This window comes from Prunus mume, linkage group LG2, assembly GCF_029339155.1.
Source record: "Prunus mume cultivar Tortuosa linkage group LG2, ASM2933915v1, whole genome shotgun sequence".
In the NCBI taxonomy this organism is placed as follows: Eukaryota; Viridiplantae; Streptophyta; class Magnoliopsida; order Rosales; family Rosaceae; genus Prunus; species Prunus mume.
The window spans coordinates 7,053,002-7,068,239 of NC_142699.1; the positions used below are offsets into that span (position 1 = coordinate 7,053,002).

At 34.9% G+C, this 15,238-nt stretch overlaps 2 protein-coding genes across 2 annotated transcripts; one reads left to right on the forward strand and one right to left on the reverse strand.

Annotated features, from left to right (window-relative positions):
* Positions 1-4,398: 4,398 nt before the first annotated feature.
* Positions 4,399-6,201, forward strand: LOC103319839 (Adenine nucleotide alpha hydrolases-like superfamily protein). The gene is made up of 3 exons (XM_008221433.3): positions 4,399-5,100; positions 5,663-5,784; positions 5,902-6,201. The coding sequence occupies exons 1-3, from the start codon at positions 4,714-4,716 to the stop codon at positions 6,050-6,052; spliced, it is 660 nt and encodes a 219-aa protein (XP_008219655.1). The 5' UTR covers positions 4,399-4,713; the 3' UTR covers positions 6,053-6,201.
* A 589-nt stretch (positions 6,202-6,790) lies between these two features.
* On the reverse strand, positions 6,791-10,217 carry LOC103319838 (EamA-like transporter family protein). The gene is made up of 5 exons (XM_008221432.2): positions 9,758-10,217; positions 8,971-9,220; positions 8,663-8,870; positions 7,498-7,729; positions 6,791-7,170 (listed from the first exon to the last, which is right to left on the reverse strand). Exons 1-5 carry the CDS (start codon positions 9,866-9,868, stop codon positions 6,949-6,951), a joined length of 1,023 nt encoding a protein of 340 aa, XP_008219654.1. The 5' UTR covers positions 9,869-10,217; the 3' UTR covers positions 6,791-6,948.
* Between the last annotated feature and the right edge of the window lie 5,021 nt (positions 10,218-15,238).

The window sequence follows — 15,238 nt, forward strand, 5'->3', positions numbered from 1 at the left end:
AACACATAAAGTGAGTGAAACCAACCACACATCTATCAAAGTATCAATAAAATTATCTTTGAAATCATTTTTAGGCCTTCTCATGTGAGCCCTTATAACTTTTAAGTAGGTTCCATCTATCTTAGAAATGTGTTAGTTATTCGTAGATTAGATTAGATTGCTCGTAACAACATACGATCATGCCAAAAAGCGTAATTATAAGAGGATATACATGTTTCTTTTTCTCTGTAACACTCATCACTTGATCAACTCATATAATAAGTGTACGTATATTTTTCTCTAGCAATTAGTATTAGAGCATCTACAGTGGGTGATGTATTTTCGGGGGTGTAAAACCACTTTTATATCCCCTTTACACCTCCAAATGGTGTAAATACGTTTTTTGTTCCAATGAGAAACGATGTAAATTCAAATATGGGTATTTGATTTGTTTGTTATAATTCTTTTGTGTGTGTGTGTGTGTGTGTTTTTTTTTTTTTTTTTGTATGTTTTAACTTTTTAAAATTAATTTTGTGCGTGTTAGATTTATTTAATTTTTCCAAATAAATGGACCTACAAAAATTTAAATTTGGAGGACATGATTTTACCTACAAACTAACATAAAAATATACATGTAGAAATTTGGGCCATTGGAAGTGCAATGCGAATTGCATGAAATCTAGGCCTTCCATTTTGAATTCCAATTCTTCTCTTTCCATTTTTCTCTTGTGGGTCTCACCTGCAAATGATGTAAACAAAGATGCAAATATGCATCTCATTTTACATCTCCATGGTAGTGTATTTTCACAACCATTTACATCTTCCCATTAGAGATGATTTCGACGACAAAATGTGTATATTTAACATACACTCCCTTATACACTCTCATATTATGAATGCTCTTATTCTTTATACTAACAAGAAAAAAATGCAATAATTTGAAAAAAGAGTTTTAATAAATGAAGGAAAAAAAATGGATGAGGGTAAATAGTAAAAGCTTGTTACCATTTTTCAGAAGCTAATTGGAGAAATCAAGGACTAAATGGAAGCATCCAAACATAAACATAGTGTGTTTATTTATTTTATAAGTTAAAGGTGAAGGTCATAATGGTAACTTCAAGGCAATTAAAGGCTCAGCGATTTGCCCGGGAGCAATTATTTGAAAGTACGACCTTCTGACTCGATGGCCCCAAAAAAATCCCAATTCACGATGGACCCAATTTCTGACATATCCTTAAGTCGCTTAATTAATTAATTAATTAAATTTTTATAATGAAGTAAAACAAATATTGAGGCTATTATAGGCTGTCTCTCAGTCTGCTGTTAAGCAAGTCAGTATGACGTGCAGGATTCTTTTCCTGTGCTCTAGTCTGATGAGATGACTCGCAAACTGACACAGTGACGAAGTTTGAGGGAAGTGAACCAGCAGAAACCAAAGAAGTAACCCATTTACTTCTTCACTTATTGCATTTGAATTTATCACCCCCATTTGCCTCAATAATGTGCTGGTCACAGTCACAAAACAAAGATCCTTCCCCAATGGATTAGGATTTTGTTAGGGTAGGTCCTTATTGATAAGTTGCAACTTTCATAATGCATCAATAGTTATAAATCGTGTTATGCGAGTGAGAGATAAAACTTACGTAATATAGTGATCAGATTATCGTGTCTGCAACACTTATCACGTGACTAATTATAACTAAAGCATATATTAATATGTAGTATATATTACTTTTATATGCATGTGTGTGTGGACAAAGGACTGTAGCAGAACTTTCAGAATTAAGGCCTAAATTATGTTACTCCACTCCACTCTAGTATTTTCCCTCACCCCTTTATTTTTGACATCCCTAATAATGTGTCGGTGCCAAGTGACAAGGGGCATGACCAAGTAAAGAATCCTAGAAATTAAGGCCTAAATTCCTTGTTACGTAAGGCTCTACATAACATAACAATTATGAAGGGATAGAAAAGTCTATTTCCTAGATGCAATTTGTGGCATTTGGGTGTTCCCCAGAATGCAATAATTAATGTGATGGATTTATTTTCAGCTAAGCACATTTAATGGGATGCTTATTCAGTGACAGAGTTATGTTTATATGAGCTCTTCCATGTCAATGAACCAGAACCAGAACCAGAACCAGAACCAGAACCAGAAAGTGAAGTAAAGATGTGGGGAAAGGGGGGCAGAAATTGATCTTAAATGCTTCCTGCATTCTTAATTTTCTTAATTTTATTAGTAATTAATGTGATAGATTTATTCATTTTACAGTTGTTTCTCTTTCTTTTTGGTCGAATTTCCTAGTTGTTAATTTAAGCTTGAACTAAGATCTTAGTCTAAGCTCTCTGATTTAAAACATAATATTGAGGTTAACGGGAGAGAAGTCATTTTATGGAATCCAAGTACCTGGGAAATACTATTTATGAGAATGGTAGTGGGGTTCAAAAATCAACAAATAATAATATTTTGGATCTAACAGCCTAATTCTTCACAAACACAATTGCCACTCAAAAATAGTCAAACCAAATCATAATTAACTTTCTCCCAATAAACGAAATTTCAAACTGTTTGAAGACATAAAACAAATTCACCACCTAAAATTACTTAGTGCTTGTTTGACATTGCTTATTTGGGGTGATAAGTAATTTTTAAAAAAATTTGGAAAGCCCAACCCGTTTGGTAAACTATGAGAAAATCACTTATTGTTAAAAATTGCTGTGAGAGAAAGCTATAAGGGAAAGCTAATGAGGTGCTTTCATTTTCTGATTATGCAAGAATCAATTTCGAAGAAGCGCTGGGTTTAATGATTATGCGGCAATCATTTTCTAATTATGCGGAAATCAATACCAACAACACTTTTAACAAAAATTTTACCAAACACCAAATTTTCGCTCACAGAATCGATGACAGCAATTATTTTCACACCACATCAATGTCAAACTATCAAAATTGCAATTCCAAAGTTACCTTACTGAACACAACTAATAAAAAACTCCGTATGCTCTAGTTTAATTAGACCTAATTGGCAATTGAATTAATGTTAACATTACAGTTAAAATTAAGAAATATTTTTGCTTACAACTTTAACCTAAGATGTATCATAACTACTTTTTTTAATACTTGACACGTGTTCTTAGGTATAACTATATTTAACTTTTTACTTTGTATTTATAGAACCATTGGATACGTGTCAAGTGTTGAGAATGATGATGATAATACACTTTGGGTTAAAGTGGTGAGTAATAATACAACATAACTGAATGAACCTATCCATTTTTGGGGGAAAAAAAAAAAGGAACCTATCCATTTGATTTGATTTTTTTTTTTGGTCAAATGATTTGATTTGATTTGGTTGGGCTAGTTCCCTTCACAAGTAATTATACAAATACTTTATATTTTATCACATGTATCAAACGGAAATGTAACTTGTCAAGACCAACAAGAAAATGTCAAGTATCAAAATTTTAATTTTTATAAGGGTTAATGACCTAAATGGTCCCTCAACTATCACGAAATTATCATTTTGGTCTACCAACTAAAATTTTCAATTCAAATGTCCTTAAACTTTTTATAATGTACCAAAATCGTCATTCCGTCAAATTATTATCCGTTAAATATACTCACCTAAAAATACGGTTTTGTCCCTCGATTTAACGGAATAATGCATAGACTTTGACGGAAGGACGATTTTGGTACATTATAAAAAGTTTAAGGACGTTTGAATTGAAAATTTTAGTTAGTAGACCAAAATGATAATCGCGATAGTTGGGGGACCATTTAGGTCATTAACTCTTTTTATAAATATATGTGGTTTGCTTTGGTTATGGTTTTCAAATAAGTCGAACTAAATTAAACCGAATTAATTACGGTTTTGTTCCGTTTTTGTCTAAAATGTGTAAAAACCGAACTTATTTGATTTGATTTGAACAATTGAGACGGTTTTTCCCTGTTTCTAATAATAATTCATTCCTCGAATACACTGACTTTTGTCACACTACCAACTTTAAAAGAAGCTTGGGAAGACTGTTAGGGCATCATCACCCAAGAAAGGGTGAAACCCACGAAAGATGACCTAAAAGGAAAAGCAAAAATGGTGCGTGCACATAAATGGTGCTGCAAAAACAATTGAGGGGTCTGGACAAGTCTATTCTAAAGTTGGACCAGTCCTGTATATCATGTGCAACTTGTGGTATGAAATGACATAAAATACATGGATGTATTAGTTATTAATATTAAATTAGAGTAATAATACCAATAAAATCTAATCGCCATCACTCAGAACATACAGATGATGATGATAAGAAATTAGAAAAATGGGCTGGAGAATCTGAATAGTTTTTATTAGAGATTGTACAAAGATACTCGCTTTCATCACCAGATATCAAACAAAACAAACCAGTGTGATTGTTTACATTTCTATGCAGAGTAAAGTCACAACCAGCCAGTGGTTCCCGTGACACTTTAACCTGCACAAAGATAAAACATCATGGCTTTGCATCATCAGTCTCTCTCTCTCTCTCTCTCTCTCTCTCTCTCTCTCTCCATTATAATAACCAAGAACCCCTAAATATCAAACCCCACGTACTCTCTCTCACTCTCACAAACCCCTGTTCTCCCTCATTATAATAACCAAACCTCATATACTCTCTCTCTCTCTCTCTCTCTCTCTCTCTGTGGTACTAGTGGTACACTCTTAGTCCATAGACACGTTTAGGCAAGAGGAGTAAGTGAAAATGCCAAGACCAAGTTCATTTTTAAGGCAATTGAGTGGAAGGGAGGCTTGGAAATCAACATCAAAGAGGTGGGTTGGTGGAAATAACAAGTCTTGTGGTGGTGGTGGTATTGGGCGCTCTGAGGGAAGCTTGAAGCAAATGGAAGGGCTTAACATGTATGGCAGTGACAATAACAATGGTGGGTTGGCAATGAGGAAGAGATTGATGGTTGTGGTGGATGACTCATCACATTCCAAGCATGCTATGATGTGGGCTCTCACCCATGTAGCAAACAAGGGTGATTTGCTCACTCTCCTTCACATCATCCCTGCTTCTCATGACTCTTCTTCTGTTTCCCCTTACCTTGCCAACTCTCTTGGCTCCCTTTGCAAGGCCTGCAAGCCTGAGGTTAGTTTTGTTCTTTTTTCTAAGGATTATAGTTTATGTTCCAAGAATTTTTAACAGATCAAACAAAGTGGGAGCTCAAATGGGCTCCGTGGATTTTTATTATTTATGCTCTATTTGATAGATCCTAAAAGTTGTAAAAGGCAGGGATTGTTCTCATTGTGTTTGATAGATCCCACTGGATCTTTCTTTCTCCTTTACCTTTGAATGCTGTTCTTTTCTGGTCCCCAACCTTGCAGTGCTTTTGTGAAGAGAGGGACAACTTTCAGCTTCAGCTCATTTTAATTTTCTTTCCCTCTTTTTCTTTGGTTTTTAATTTTTGAATATTTCTTTTTTGTCTTTTCTCTTCTTTAGAGGAGAAGAAGGGTAATGATTTTTTTCAGTGACAGGTTCCCTCTCAATATTTTCCTTCTTTTTCTTTTTCTTTTCAGTGTGTACTTTTCAGTTGCTTTGCCTTTTTCCCAGAAAAAGAGAGGGGACATGGGCTTCTGGTCTGTCACTTAACAATTATCAAGTCATGTGTTTTTATTTTTTTTATTTTTTATTTGTTGGGGACAAAATTCAGGTGGAAGTGGAAGCACTTGTGATCCAAGGACCAAGACTGGGCACAGTGATAAGCCAGGTGAAGAAGCTAGAGGTATCAGTTTTAGTGCTGGGTCAGAAGAAGTCCTCTCCCCTCATCAGCTGGTGGGTCCAATTTCACAAAATTCCCATCTTGCATCTCAAACTTATTATTGATCCTAAATCTGACCTGTTAATGTTTGTTGGGTTGATCTTTTTTTCTTTCTCAAATCATTCGTGCAGCTTATTTGGAAGCAGCAGCACTGAGGACTTTGTGGAGCATTGCATCAACAATGCAGAGTGCTTGACAATTGGAGTGAGGAAGCAGAGCAGGGGTGTGGGTGGCTACCTTATCAACACCAGATGGCAGAGGGATTTCTGGCTGTTGGCTTAGTTCTCTAATAAGATTATCTAATCTCATTAGTGTCATAATAAGTAATTTAAGTATAGATTATTAGCTTGTAATTTTAGTATCTAACTACTAACTAGATGAGCTTTCTATGTACTAATTAATGAAATGAAAGTCTATCCCTTCTATGTTCATGCAAGATGTGCAATTAAAGTAGTAGGATTCTCTGTCAAGTGCACTCAATCTCCTTCAAAATCAAAGATCCATTTGCAAAAGTCAACTTCAGATCATAAAGTTACTTATTAAAGAGGCTGTGTTAGTTTTATTAATGAACAACTTGGAATCTTAGAAGTTGTATGGCTACAGGTCTCATAAAATTGGGGGCTGCAACAGCAAAATTGGGGTTTCTAGACCTTGTTTAGCATTTGCTTTCTGGGCCTTGGGGTAACACTATTTTACTATTCCGGCCAATTGGGGCTGCAACAGCAAAATTGGGGTTTCTATACCTTGTTTAGCATTTGCTTTCTGGGCCTTTGGAGTAGAAAAACTCTCTTGTAACGGAGATCACACTATTTTACTATTCCGGCCAATAATGCAATGACATGTGAAAAATCTATCCCATGTGTCATTACGATTGGCCAGTGATAGCGTCCTTTGGGACCCCCCAAAGTACCTAAGAAAGCCACTTTAGGTCATGAAGGTCTAGTTGCAAGGGAAGGCTACAATTGAATTGACTGGACATTCACCCAGAATATGGCAACCCACAAGAAGAAGCTGAAGATATTTTTAGTTTGGCAGGGGGCAAAAAACCATATATTAAAATTTTGAAGCAATCTGAAGCAGGATTACATAGCAAAGAAATGAATAGTAAGTTCTGTGTACTGATGTTTCCTATAAATTGTTTTTCCAACTGCCAGGAACCTCATTCATGATTTGAATCATTAGACCTTATCATCTAATTTATCATTTACAAGGGGAAGCAGCTCCATCCGACCCCGTGGAGTCCGGGGTGTTCGAGGAGTTCCAGGCAGCTGTTGGGAGAGCAGGTGCCTCACGTACCCATAGAATGTACATCCCACAAGTGTTATTCCACATCCGACAGCGTTCAAAGCTGGAATTGGGTTTTTGAATATCATCCATGAAACAAGGACAGCAACGGCAACCTGAACACAATCCAATATGAGAATGTGACCATTGACAAGGTATTTCATATGCCCCAAAAGGATTAAGGCTGGATTGACTAAAATAGTTGGGAAAAATCTAGCCCTGAACTCAGTGAATCAAAAAGTTCAATGATATATGTGTGCATAAGGAAGAATAAAGCACTAGCAGCTTTTCAGCTGGACATGACTTTGACAAGAAGTTTATACTACACGCAGTCAAGGGATGCATCATTTATGAAACTAACAATACTTTACTTCGCCACAAAGGTGAACAATATTAATATCATAGAATCAGAATTGCAAGGCAAGTGACTACTTAATAATTACCTTGAGGTTTCCAGCAACATTGAATGTTACGGCAGTCGTGGAATGAATCACATAAAAGATGGAGAAGTTGAGACAGAATGCCAGCACCCCAGAGCTGAATATAATGATGAGGGATGGAACTAGAGTCTGATGAGTGTGAAGCCATTCAATAACCCCATTACCTTCAAGTACTACTGCAGGTACAGCCAAGATCATGGTTGCAAAAGGTGCCATGTAGTAGACCGTGTTTATGCTAAGTTGTATACCCAAAACATCAATAGAAGTATATCAGAATGAATCCTGTAGCTATAAATTAATGCACACACATAAAAGTAGAACAGTCTCAAAAACAACCCCTTCTCTACTGGAGTGAAGCAAGCACTATGAAAACAAAGACCACTAATGTTAGAACCCACATGAAAGGGTTTCCAAGCAGAAAACTGAGAAAAACAAAAAAAAGATTGCGAGGGTTGGGGATTTTAAAAAATGGATGAAGAAAAGGGTTGATGTTAATGCTCTAATTTCTGAAAAGATAAAGGAAAAATAGCAAATCCTGGGTTGTTTGCACTGCAGTGGGACTAAACCCCACCATATTCCTCACAAGGATTCTAACGCAATCCAAAAGGTTCTAAAACACACAAAGAAAAATGGATTGCACATACAATATAACCTGCTTTCACCAGAATGCAAAGAACCATTTTGTGTCATATATTATTCTTATAATCAATCAGTCAAGATAATTCTTATTTGAAAATTAATTATATAAAAAATCCATTGAAATGAGGAAATGCACAAGTCAACAGGATATTCATATCAGTTAGAGCTGGCATAATGGAGGTCCATTTTCAGCTATAGGTGTGGTGGGTCTTTCAAGTTTCAACACACTGATATGGAAAGGTTTAGCATATGACCTGATTGTAAATTCATATCTTCAACTATATATATGCTCACAAACATTATCATGATAGTAAAAATCTAATAACACTGAATCTGGAAGTTAAACAAAATATTAATGCAGACGTCAGGCATACAATAACCTATGAAAACTACAAAAATAAAATGAGCAAAGTTGGCAAAAAAAATCATGAAAAGATAAATATGGGGAATACTTCGAAAAAGTAAAGACAGAAAAAAACAATGAAATACAAGACATGAGGATCCAAAGCAACAAAAACAAAGATACTACCTGTCAAACTTGTATCCATGCAACAGAGATTCTGCAAGGATGGTCTTTGTGGAAGTAGCCAGACAACCAAACAAGGCAGCACAAAATCCCAACATATTGAAACTAAGCTCTGTAACAGAAGTAAGAAGAATTCCTCCAACAATTGGTATCAAAGAACACCAAATTCGCCAGTCAAAGTACTTTCTCCAAACCAGCCACTGCAAAACAACTGTTCAAACCCTTTGTGATCAGATGAAGCTACAACACAGTATAACATTTTTCATAGGGTATGTCAATATTTAACACTGTTAGCAATTTCGGGAACTGACCTGTGGTCGCAGGAGTGAATGACTTTATTGTCTGCATAAAAGAAACTGGAATGTAACGTAAGCTCACATTCCCCAACACTATGTTAATACAGAATACAAACGACATGGGAAATATCCTTCTCCATCGATCTTCAGGCTCAACTGTTATTAGTGGTTTAAGCTTCAAAATTTTGATTACTGTGTATGCTCCAATGGCCGAGCATATAAAATGAATACACGATACCGTTAGAGGAAACTTAAAATCCAGTTTCTGCACAAAAGAAAACACTTCAAAATTAGGGACACCATGATGACCACCATGAGAAGCAAATGATGTTCAGGTGAAACTAAATGTAAACAAATGAAACAGCTACAGGACTCCAAACTGCATGAAGTTAAAAGACCATCTTGCTTCTACTATTGCTCATGAGATTCTAAAGAATCACGATCATTTTCAGAATTTCATTATATCAGGCAGTAACGGAAATATGAAGGAAGCAGAAAATCAGATGATAACGAATTAAAATTTCAACAACTCGAAAATCAAAAGAGAAACCGTTATTCAGATACAGTCGTAAAATGTAAAACCCAACTCACATGTACACAATTATACCAAAACGAATTTTAAAAATACAAAAATACAAAAATACAAAAATTAAGGCAGCAACATAGGAGAATTGAACATTTTTACATACCCAAGAATCAAAAATCAAAATTAAGCACACCTCAGTTCACAAAAAAATCTAGAAAAGAAATGTAAAAACGAAAAACGAAATTCAACAATCTGGGAAAGGCATAGAGAAAGGACCTGAAAGATCCACTTGTTCATAACAATCACGGTGACATTGAAACCCCACCATTGAATAATTGCCAAAAGAGATCGAATGACGCTCCACTGGCACAGCCGAGTCTCCTCCATCTCAGACCCAGATCACTCAAAGAGACCCAGATCACAAACACCCAGAAAAACCCACCTCAATTCCGAAAACTAAAAGCGACCCAGATGAATTTTCTTACAGAAACAGAGGAAAAACAGAGTTACAGGCCACAGCAGCTAAAGAAAAGAGAGATTGGAGATCAGAGATAGAAGAGAACCCTAATTGAGAAAGTGAAAATGAGAGCGTAAACGTTGTGCAATTGAGGTTAAGCTCTCTCTCTCTCTCTCGTTGAGTTTGTGTGTGTTAGTGCCATGTGATTTGTCCCTCTCTTTCCATTTTGTTAAGTTGGGAGTTCCTAAAACGTTTTTAACTATCTCACGCCATGGAAATGTTATGCTTCTATCTGTTGTTATAGACTTGCTAGTTTATAATAAAAAAAAAAAAAAAAAAAGGGTTGTGGGTCCCACGTGCGAGGAGGTCCCTATGTTTTGGAGGGGTCCAAGGGATCACGAAATCGCAGCCATTCAATGAATATACTTTTTTTTTGGGGGTGGGTTTGGCATTGACCAGAATTTTCTACAGTTTTATTAGGTTTGGACTTGTTTCATTTGATTGAAGCATTTGGGGCGTGCTTCTCTCTGGTCTCTCAAGTGCTTGTCTTCTACACTTTCGAAGCTTCTCATCATTAGGTTTTATTAGATACATGAACAGTTATTTTTGCTTGAAATGTCTTAAGCATTGTGGGTTTATTCTTCATTGTCCTTAATTAAAAGATTAACTTATGTGTACTTATGTTGGCATAACCGTCACAGCCTTCACATTTTTCATATGAAGTATTTTTTGTATATATATTTTTATGCCTCGTTTGGTTCACAAAAAGGATTTGATAGAAAATTATTTTTCATGTCATTTCCCAGAAATGAGAAATGGAAGATTCATTTATCATATTTGGTGATTTGGGAAAGTATCGGGAAATACCATATTATTTTCTTTCCCATGTTTAATTTGTGTATAAATGTAAAACAAAATTTGTTTAATTTTCCAATTATACTAATATGAAATCAAATAAAAAAAATAATAATTAATGCTATATTGTAATTCTAAATTGTTAATAGGGACAAACTTGTCATGAAAACTGTGCATTTAATGCTGGTCCATTTTCCTAAACTTTCTCATGGGAATGGAAAATGAAACTAAAAGGAGGAGGAGGGTTACGTTCCCCTCCCCCTCCTTTCTCTTTTTTTTTTTCATGTGCCAAACAATTATTTCCTATTTATAGACTTACCAAACATGAGAAAACAATTGATTTCCCATCTCCAAGCGATCTTTCCTATTAATCAAACACAACATTAATTCAATGGGAAATTGGTGATTCAAACATGAAATATTTTTTTAAAATAACATTTCATAAAGAGATAGTTGATATTGTCAGTGGGTACAACTCAATTGATTGAGCTCTTCCACTTCCACTCATGTGGGCAGATGTTCGAAAACCCAGACACTCAATAAATATTTGTGTAAACTCCCTCCCACAATCACATTACATTGCAATTTTGTATTAATAAATAACTAGTTATATAGCAATTAATGCACAATTAAATTATAGCTTCCACTTACTATGGCAGGCAGCAAATGTTAATAAGTTTCTTCTGTACAAGGGTTTTTTTTTTCCTTCCCCAAAATGCCAAATTTATTGTTTATTTTCACCAAAATGCCATTTTTATCGGTATCTCATTTTCGGCATTGCGTAATTTGAATTATCGAGACCATGTTGGCAAAGATGCTACAAGTGCATAAGAATCGGTTATTCCTTTTTTGTTTTTGTTTTTTTGGTTTATAACAAGAAATTTCTGTCTGTTATGAGTTTCGTGTGGGCCCATTATTTTTAAAAAAGAGGTTTAGATTTAGACTAATACGTGATTATTGTGACTTTACCATTTGGTCAGTTCATGTCTAAAATGCTGGCAATCTAAAAACCCTCAGTTTTTTATTCTTCTGTTGTCATGAGAATGTTCCTTCAACCTTTCCATTTGGTTTGGTTAAATGTCCAAATGAACCTCCCTTGCAATAATAATTAAAGGTGCAACTTGGATGGACTCTGCCTTCAAAGTTTGAAGCCTTAATCGAGTTTGCAAATGAAACTTAAAAGTTTGGATTGAGATAATTGATCAACTCAATAAAAATGAAGTTGAAATCTAATTTTTGGATAACTTAAGCTGATTTGATGAAGTCATTGATGAGATCGAATTGTTAACGGAATCAGCTTATGCTATCAAAAAATTGAGGTCACTAAATTGTTAAGTAAGTGATCGATATGATCATATAATTGATCACTCTGATTGCCAACTAAATTAGTAAGTGATATTAAGCGGAGTTATGCCGGTTTGCGAGTTTTGTTTTTAATGTATCTGCCTTGAAGATGATTTCAGCTCTAGAGCTGACCTTGGTTACTGAGGAAGCTTTATCCATATCCGTCGTATTGCTAAGCGAGATGGCTCTCTATGTACTTTTTCAGTTATTCTCTAAATGTTGATGAAGCACCACTTAAAGAACAATTGATTAATTCTACGTATTTTCTACAAGAAATAATTAGATACCAAACATTTGGTATCAAATTAGAAACATGGTCCTGGGTCTCTAAACACTGGTCTGCAATTTGATACCTAACATTTTGTGTCAAATTATAAACAGTTGGTTTATGATGAAAATTTGACACAAACAACGTTGACCCTTTTTGTAACGTTGAAACTGTGCAATAAAGCACATTATGGATTTGTGTGGCCCAGTAATTGCGGTAGAGGATGCTTTATTGACCATTTACTTAATTAATTTCGTTTGCTAAAAACTAAAAGCGACCAAAAAATTATTATTAATTATTAAGACCGGCCGAAAATGACTGCATTAATGTTGCCTGAAATCAGCCACATCAAATAAAATGTCTTAAAAGAAAACCTTATTGTGAAAAAGAAGAAGAAGTAATTCTTCATTATAATGGTCATAATGTCACGTGATGTTATCGATTCATTATAATTTATTCATATACGTATGTATGTGACGATCACAGAGAAAGCAAAACCCTGCTGAATATTCACTTTTTGGGTTATGACTTCAAATTTGAAAGCAATTATTCATCAAGTCCGTCTCTGTTCGTTTTTAATTAGCACAAAATAATATTCCAAAATTATGCTCCTGGGCTCTTTGCGTATGACCCACCTATTTTTTTAGCTTATGACGACAAGATCCGCCTCTCCCTTCTCATGCATGTACATCCAATGATACGTCTTTTACGACAACTATAAGCATAACTAGAACATATTCTGCAAAACTATACCTTTTAATATTATTATTATCAGGATATTATAATTTCTTGTGTTCCAACTACGAAGTGCATGTGAGGATTTCCCCCTTTGTTATTAACAAAAAAACTAAATTAATCTCGTGAGAGTTTGATTAAGGAAAAGATGAGAGTTGAATTTTGATAGCAAATAGTTAGATTTTGACTAATAACGTCCTCATGTCAACCGGTATATGTTATTTGAGATTTCACACCGAAAAACAAATAAATAAAAATCTTTACTCGTGTTTTGTTCTTTTTAGAAAACTTGATTTTAATCCTTAGAAATTCTTGCAAACTTTGCGCCACATGATGTGGATCACACAGCTCTAGAGTCAAATCTTTAGGGTGAAATGGAATCCTATCAAGCACATGTGATGTGCATATGTACGGATCAAGATATATAGTCCCATAAAAGGTCAAGCTTAGGCATGGTTGGAATTAATCATAAAGTCGACACATTGGGCTTAAATTTATTTAACTCATTTTAATTTATAAGAAATTTTTTCAATACTTGTTGCTACACTATATCTGAATTTGAAAAACCATTTAAAGCAATTCATTTTAAGTTTATAACGTACTTTGAAACAATTCACTTTTCACCCATGACTTTTATTTCAGTGTCTTTAGAAAAATTCATATAACACCATGCGAATGTTATTTGCACTCTAAAATAAGTTTTTACAGTCATCATCCCTCATTGCATGAAAGAGACCGAAACCTATTTGGGACATTTGTTAAATCCAAAATAAGAAGACCTCCGTTAACTTTGTGTGCTCTCTTTCCCCTTCATCTCTTTCCTATCTCTTTCCTCTACTGGAATAACAGCCAAACTAATGGTGTATGTATATGCCATTTGTTCACAAGCTAATTTTGGTACACCCTATTATGCTGTGAACTCAATTATTGCTATGAACTAAAACATCAATTACTTGGGATACAAGTTTAGGCCAAAATGCAGGTCTCTTTCACATCTGAAATCAAATCAAAGACCACTGAAGCTTATTTCTTGACATTTCCCCCTCTATAATGAAGAGAAGGTTGATCAAGTCGGTAGAAAAAAAATGACCAAAAAATTTGTGAAAAGATGGATTGCAATCTTGAATTTAATGCCGTAAATCTAGTTAGGAAAACAACTGGTTCATCTCCTGCTAATTTTTCAGTGTTTCTAAATGTTGTTGGTTTGAAAATCAGACAGTAAATAGAGGTTGGATTGTCGTTGTCCATTTACTAATGGCCTCTAGCTATACTTATCAGTTCTTAATTATTATTCTAGTTTGGTAATCTTGCAATTTAGTCTTTCACAGTCATGAATGGTAGCAACGAAAGATAGGTTTTTAATGGTTGCCAATTCTGATTAGGATCTTCTTTACATCTTCTGCATTACCTTTCAAGGTATATGATTTATGCAGACGAAACTCCCTAAAATCTTTGCAATTATGAACTTCGTGCAAGTGGGCGACTTCTAGTCGTTGATGCACCACCCCTACACGCATCAAACAAACAGCCATTGACATACAAGATTTGCGGGTAACACAATCATAAATCATTTTGTTCACTGTAGGGCAAAACATGAAGTTTCTAAGGAGGTAGTTTAGTCCATTGTGATGCTCTAAGTCCCAAAATTTAATTGTATTCAAACAATACATTGAGGTTCCTCAGTGAACACTCAATACAATCCATTTGCGTCACTACTGGTACCTGAACTTTTCACTGCTCCTCATTTTGAGTTCTCAAACTTTCAAATCAATCAATTTGGTCAATCAATTTGGTTCTTAATTTTTTAGTCTGTACATCAACTTGGTCCCTCTCATTACATTCTGTCAAAATGCTAGTTGAAATTGGTCACATGACCAACTCTAAAGGGGTATTTATGTCAAAATGCAACCTATACATCCATGACATAAAGCAAACTCATGTATTTTGCTCAACAAGACTATCTGCTCTTCTTTAATGACCCCAATGGGAAACTCCAATTGGAGAGAATATGGATTTGTTGAGCAAAAACATGAGTTTCAGGACTAAAATGACCTATATTTACATGACAATATCCTTTTCCAAAGTCAGTCATGCGAAC

What these genes read in the sequence shown, in the direction of transcription:
- LOC103319838 (XM_008221432.2), bottom strand. Translation starts at nt 9,868, where the DNA reads ATGGAGGAGACTCGGCTGTGCCAGTGGAGCGTCATTCGATCTCTTTTG. An exon ending in ATTCACTCCTGCGACCACAG is followed by an intron (nt 8,871 to 8,970) that starts GTCAGTTCCCGA and finishes GGGTTTGAACAG; the next exon opens with TTGTTTTGCAGTGGCTGGTT. An exon ending in ATGTTGCTGGAAACCTCAAG is followed by an intron (nt 7,171 to 7,497) that starts GTAATTATTAAG and finishes GATTGTGTTCAG; the next exon opens with GTTGCCGTTGCTGTCCTTGT.
- LOC103319839 (XM_008221433.3), top strand. Translation starts at nt 4,714, where the DNA reads ATGCCAAGACCAAGTTCATTTTTAAGGCAATTGAGTGGAAGGGAGGCT. An exon ending in GCAAGGCCTGCAAGCCTGAG is followed by an intron (nt 5,101 to 5,662) that starts GTTAGTTTTGTT and finishes GACAAAATTCAG; the next exon opens with GTGGAAGTGGAAGCACTTGT. An exon ending in TCCTCTCCCCTCATCAGCTG is followed by an intron (nt 5,785 to 5,901) that starts GTGGGTCCAATT and finishes TCATTCGTGCAG; the next exon opens with CTTATTTGGAAGCAGCAGCA.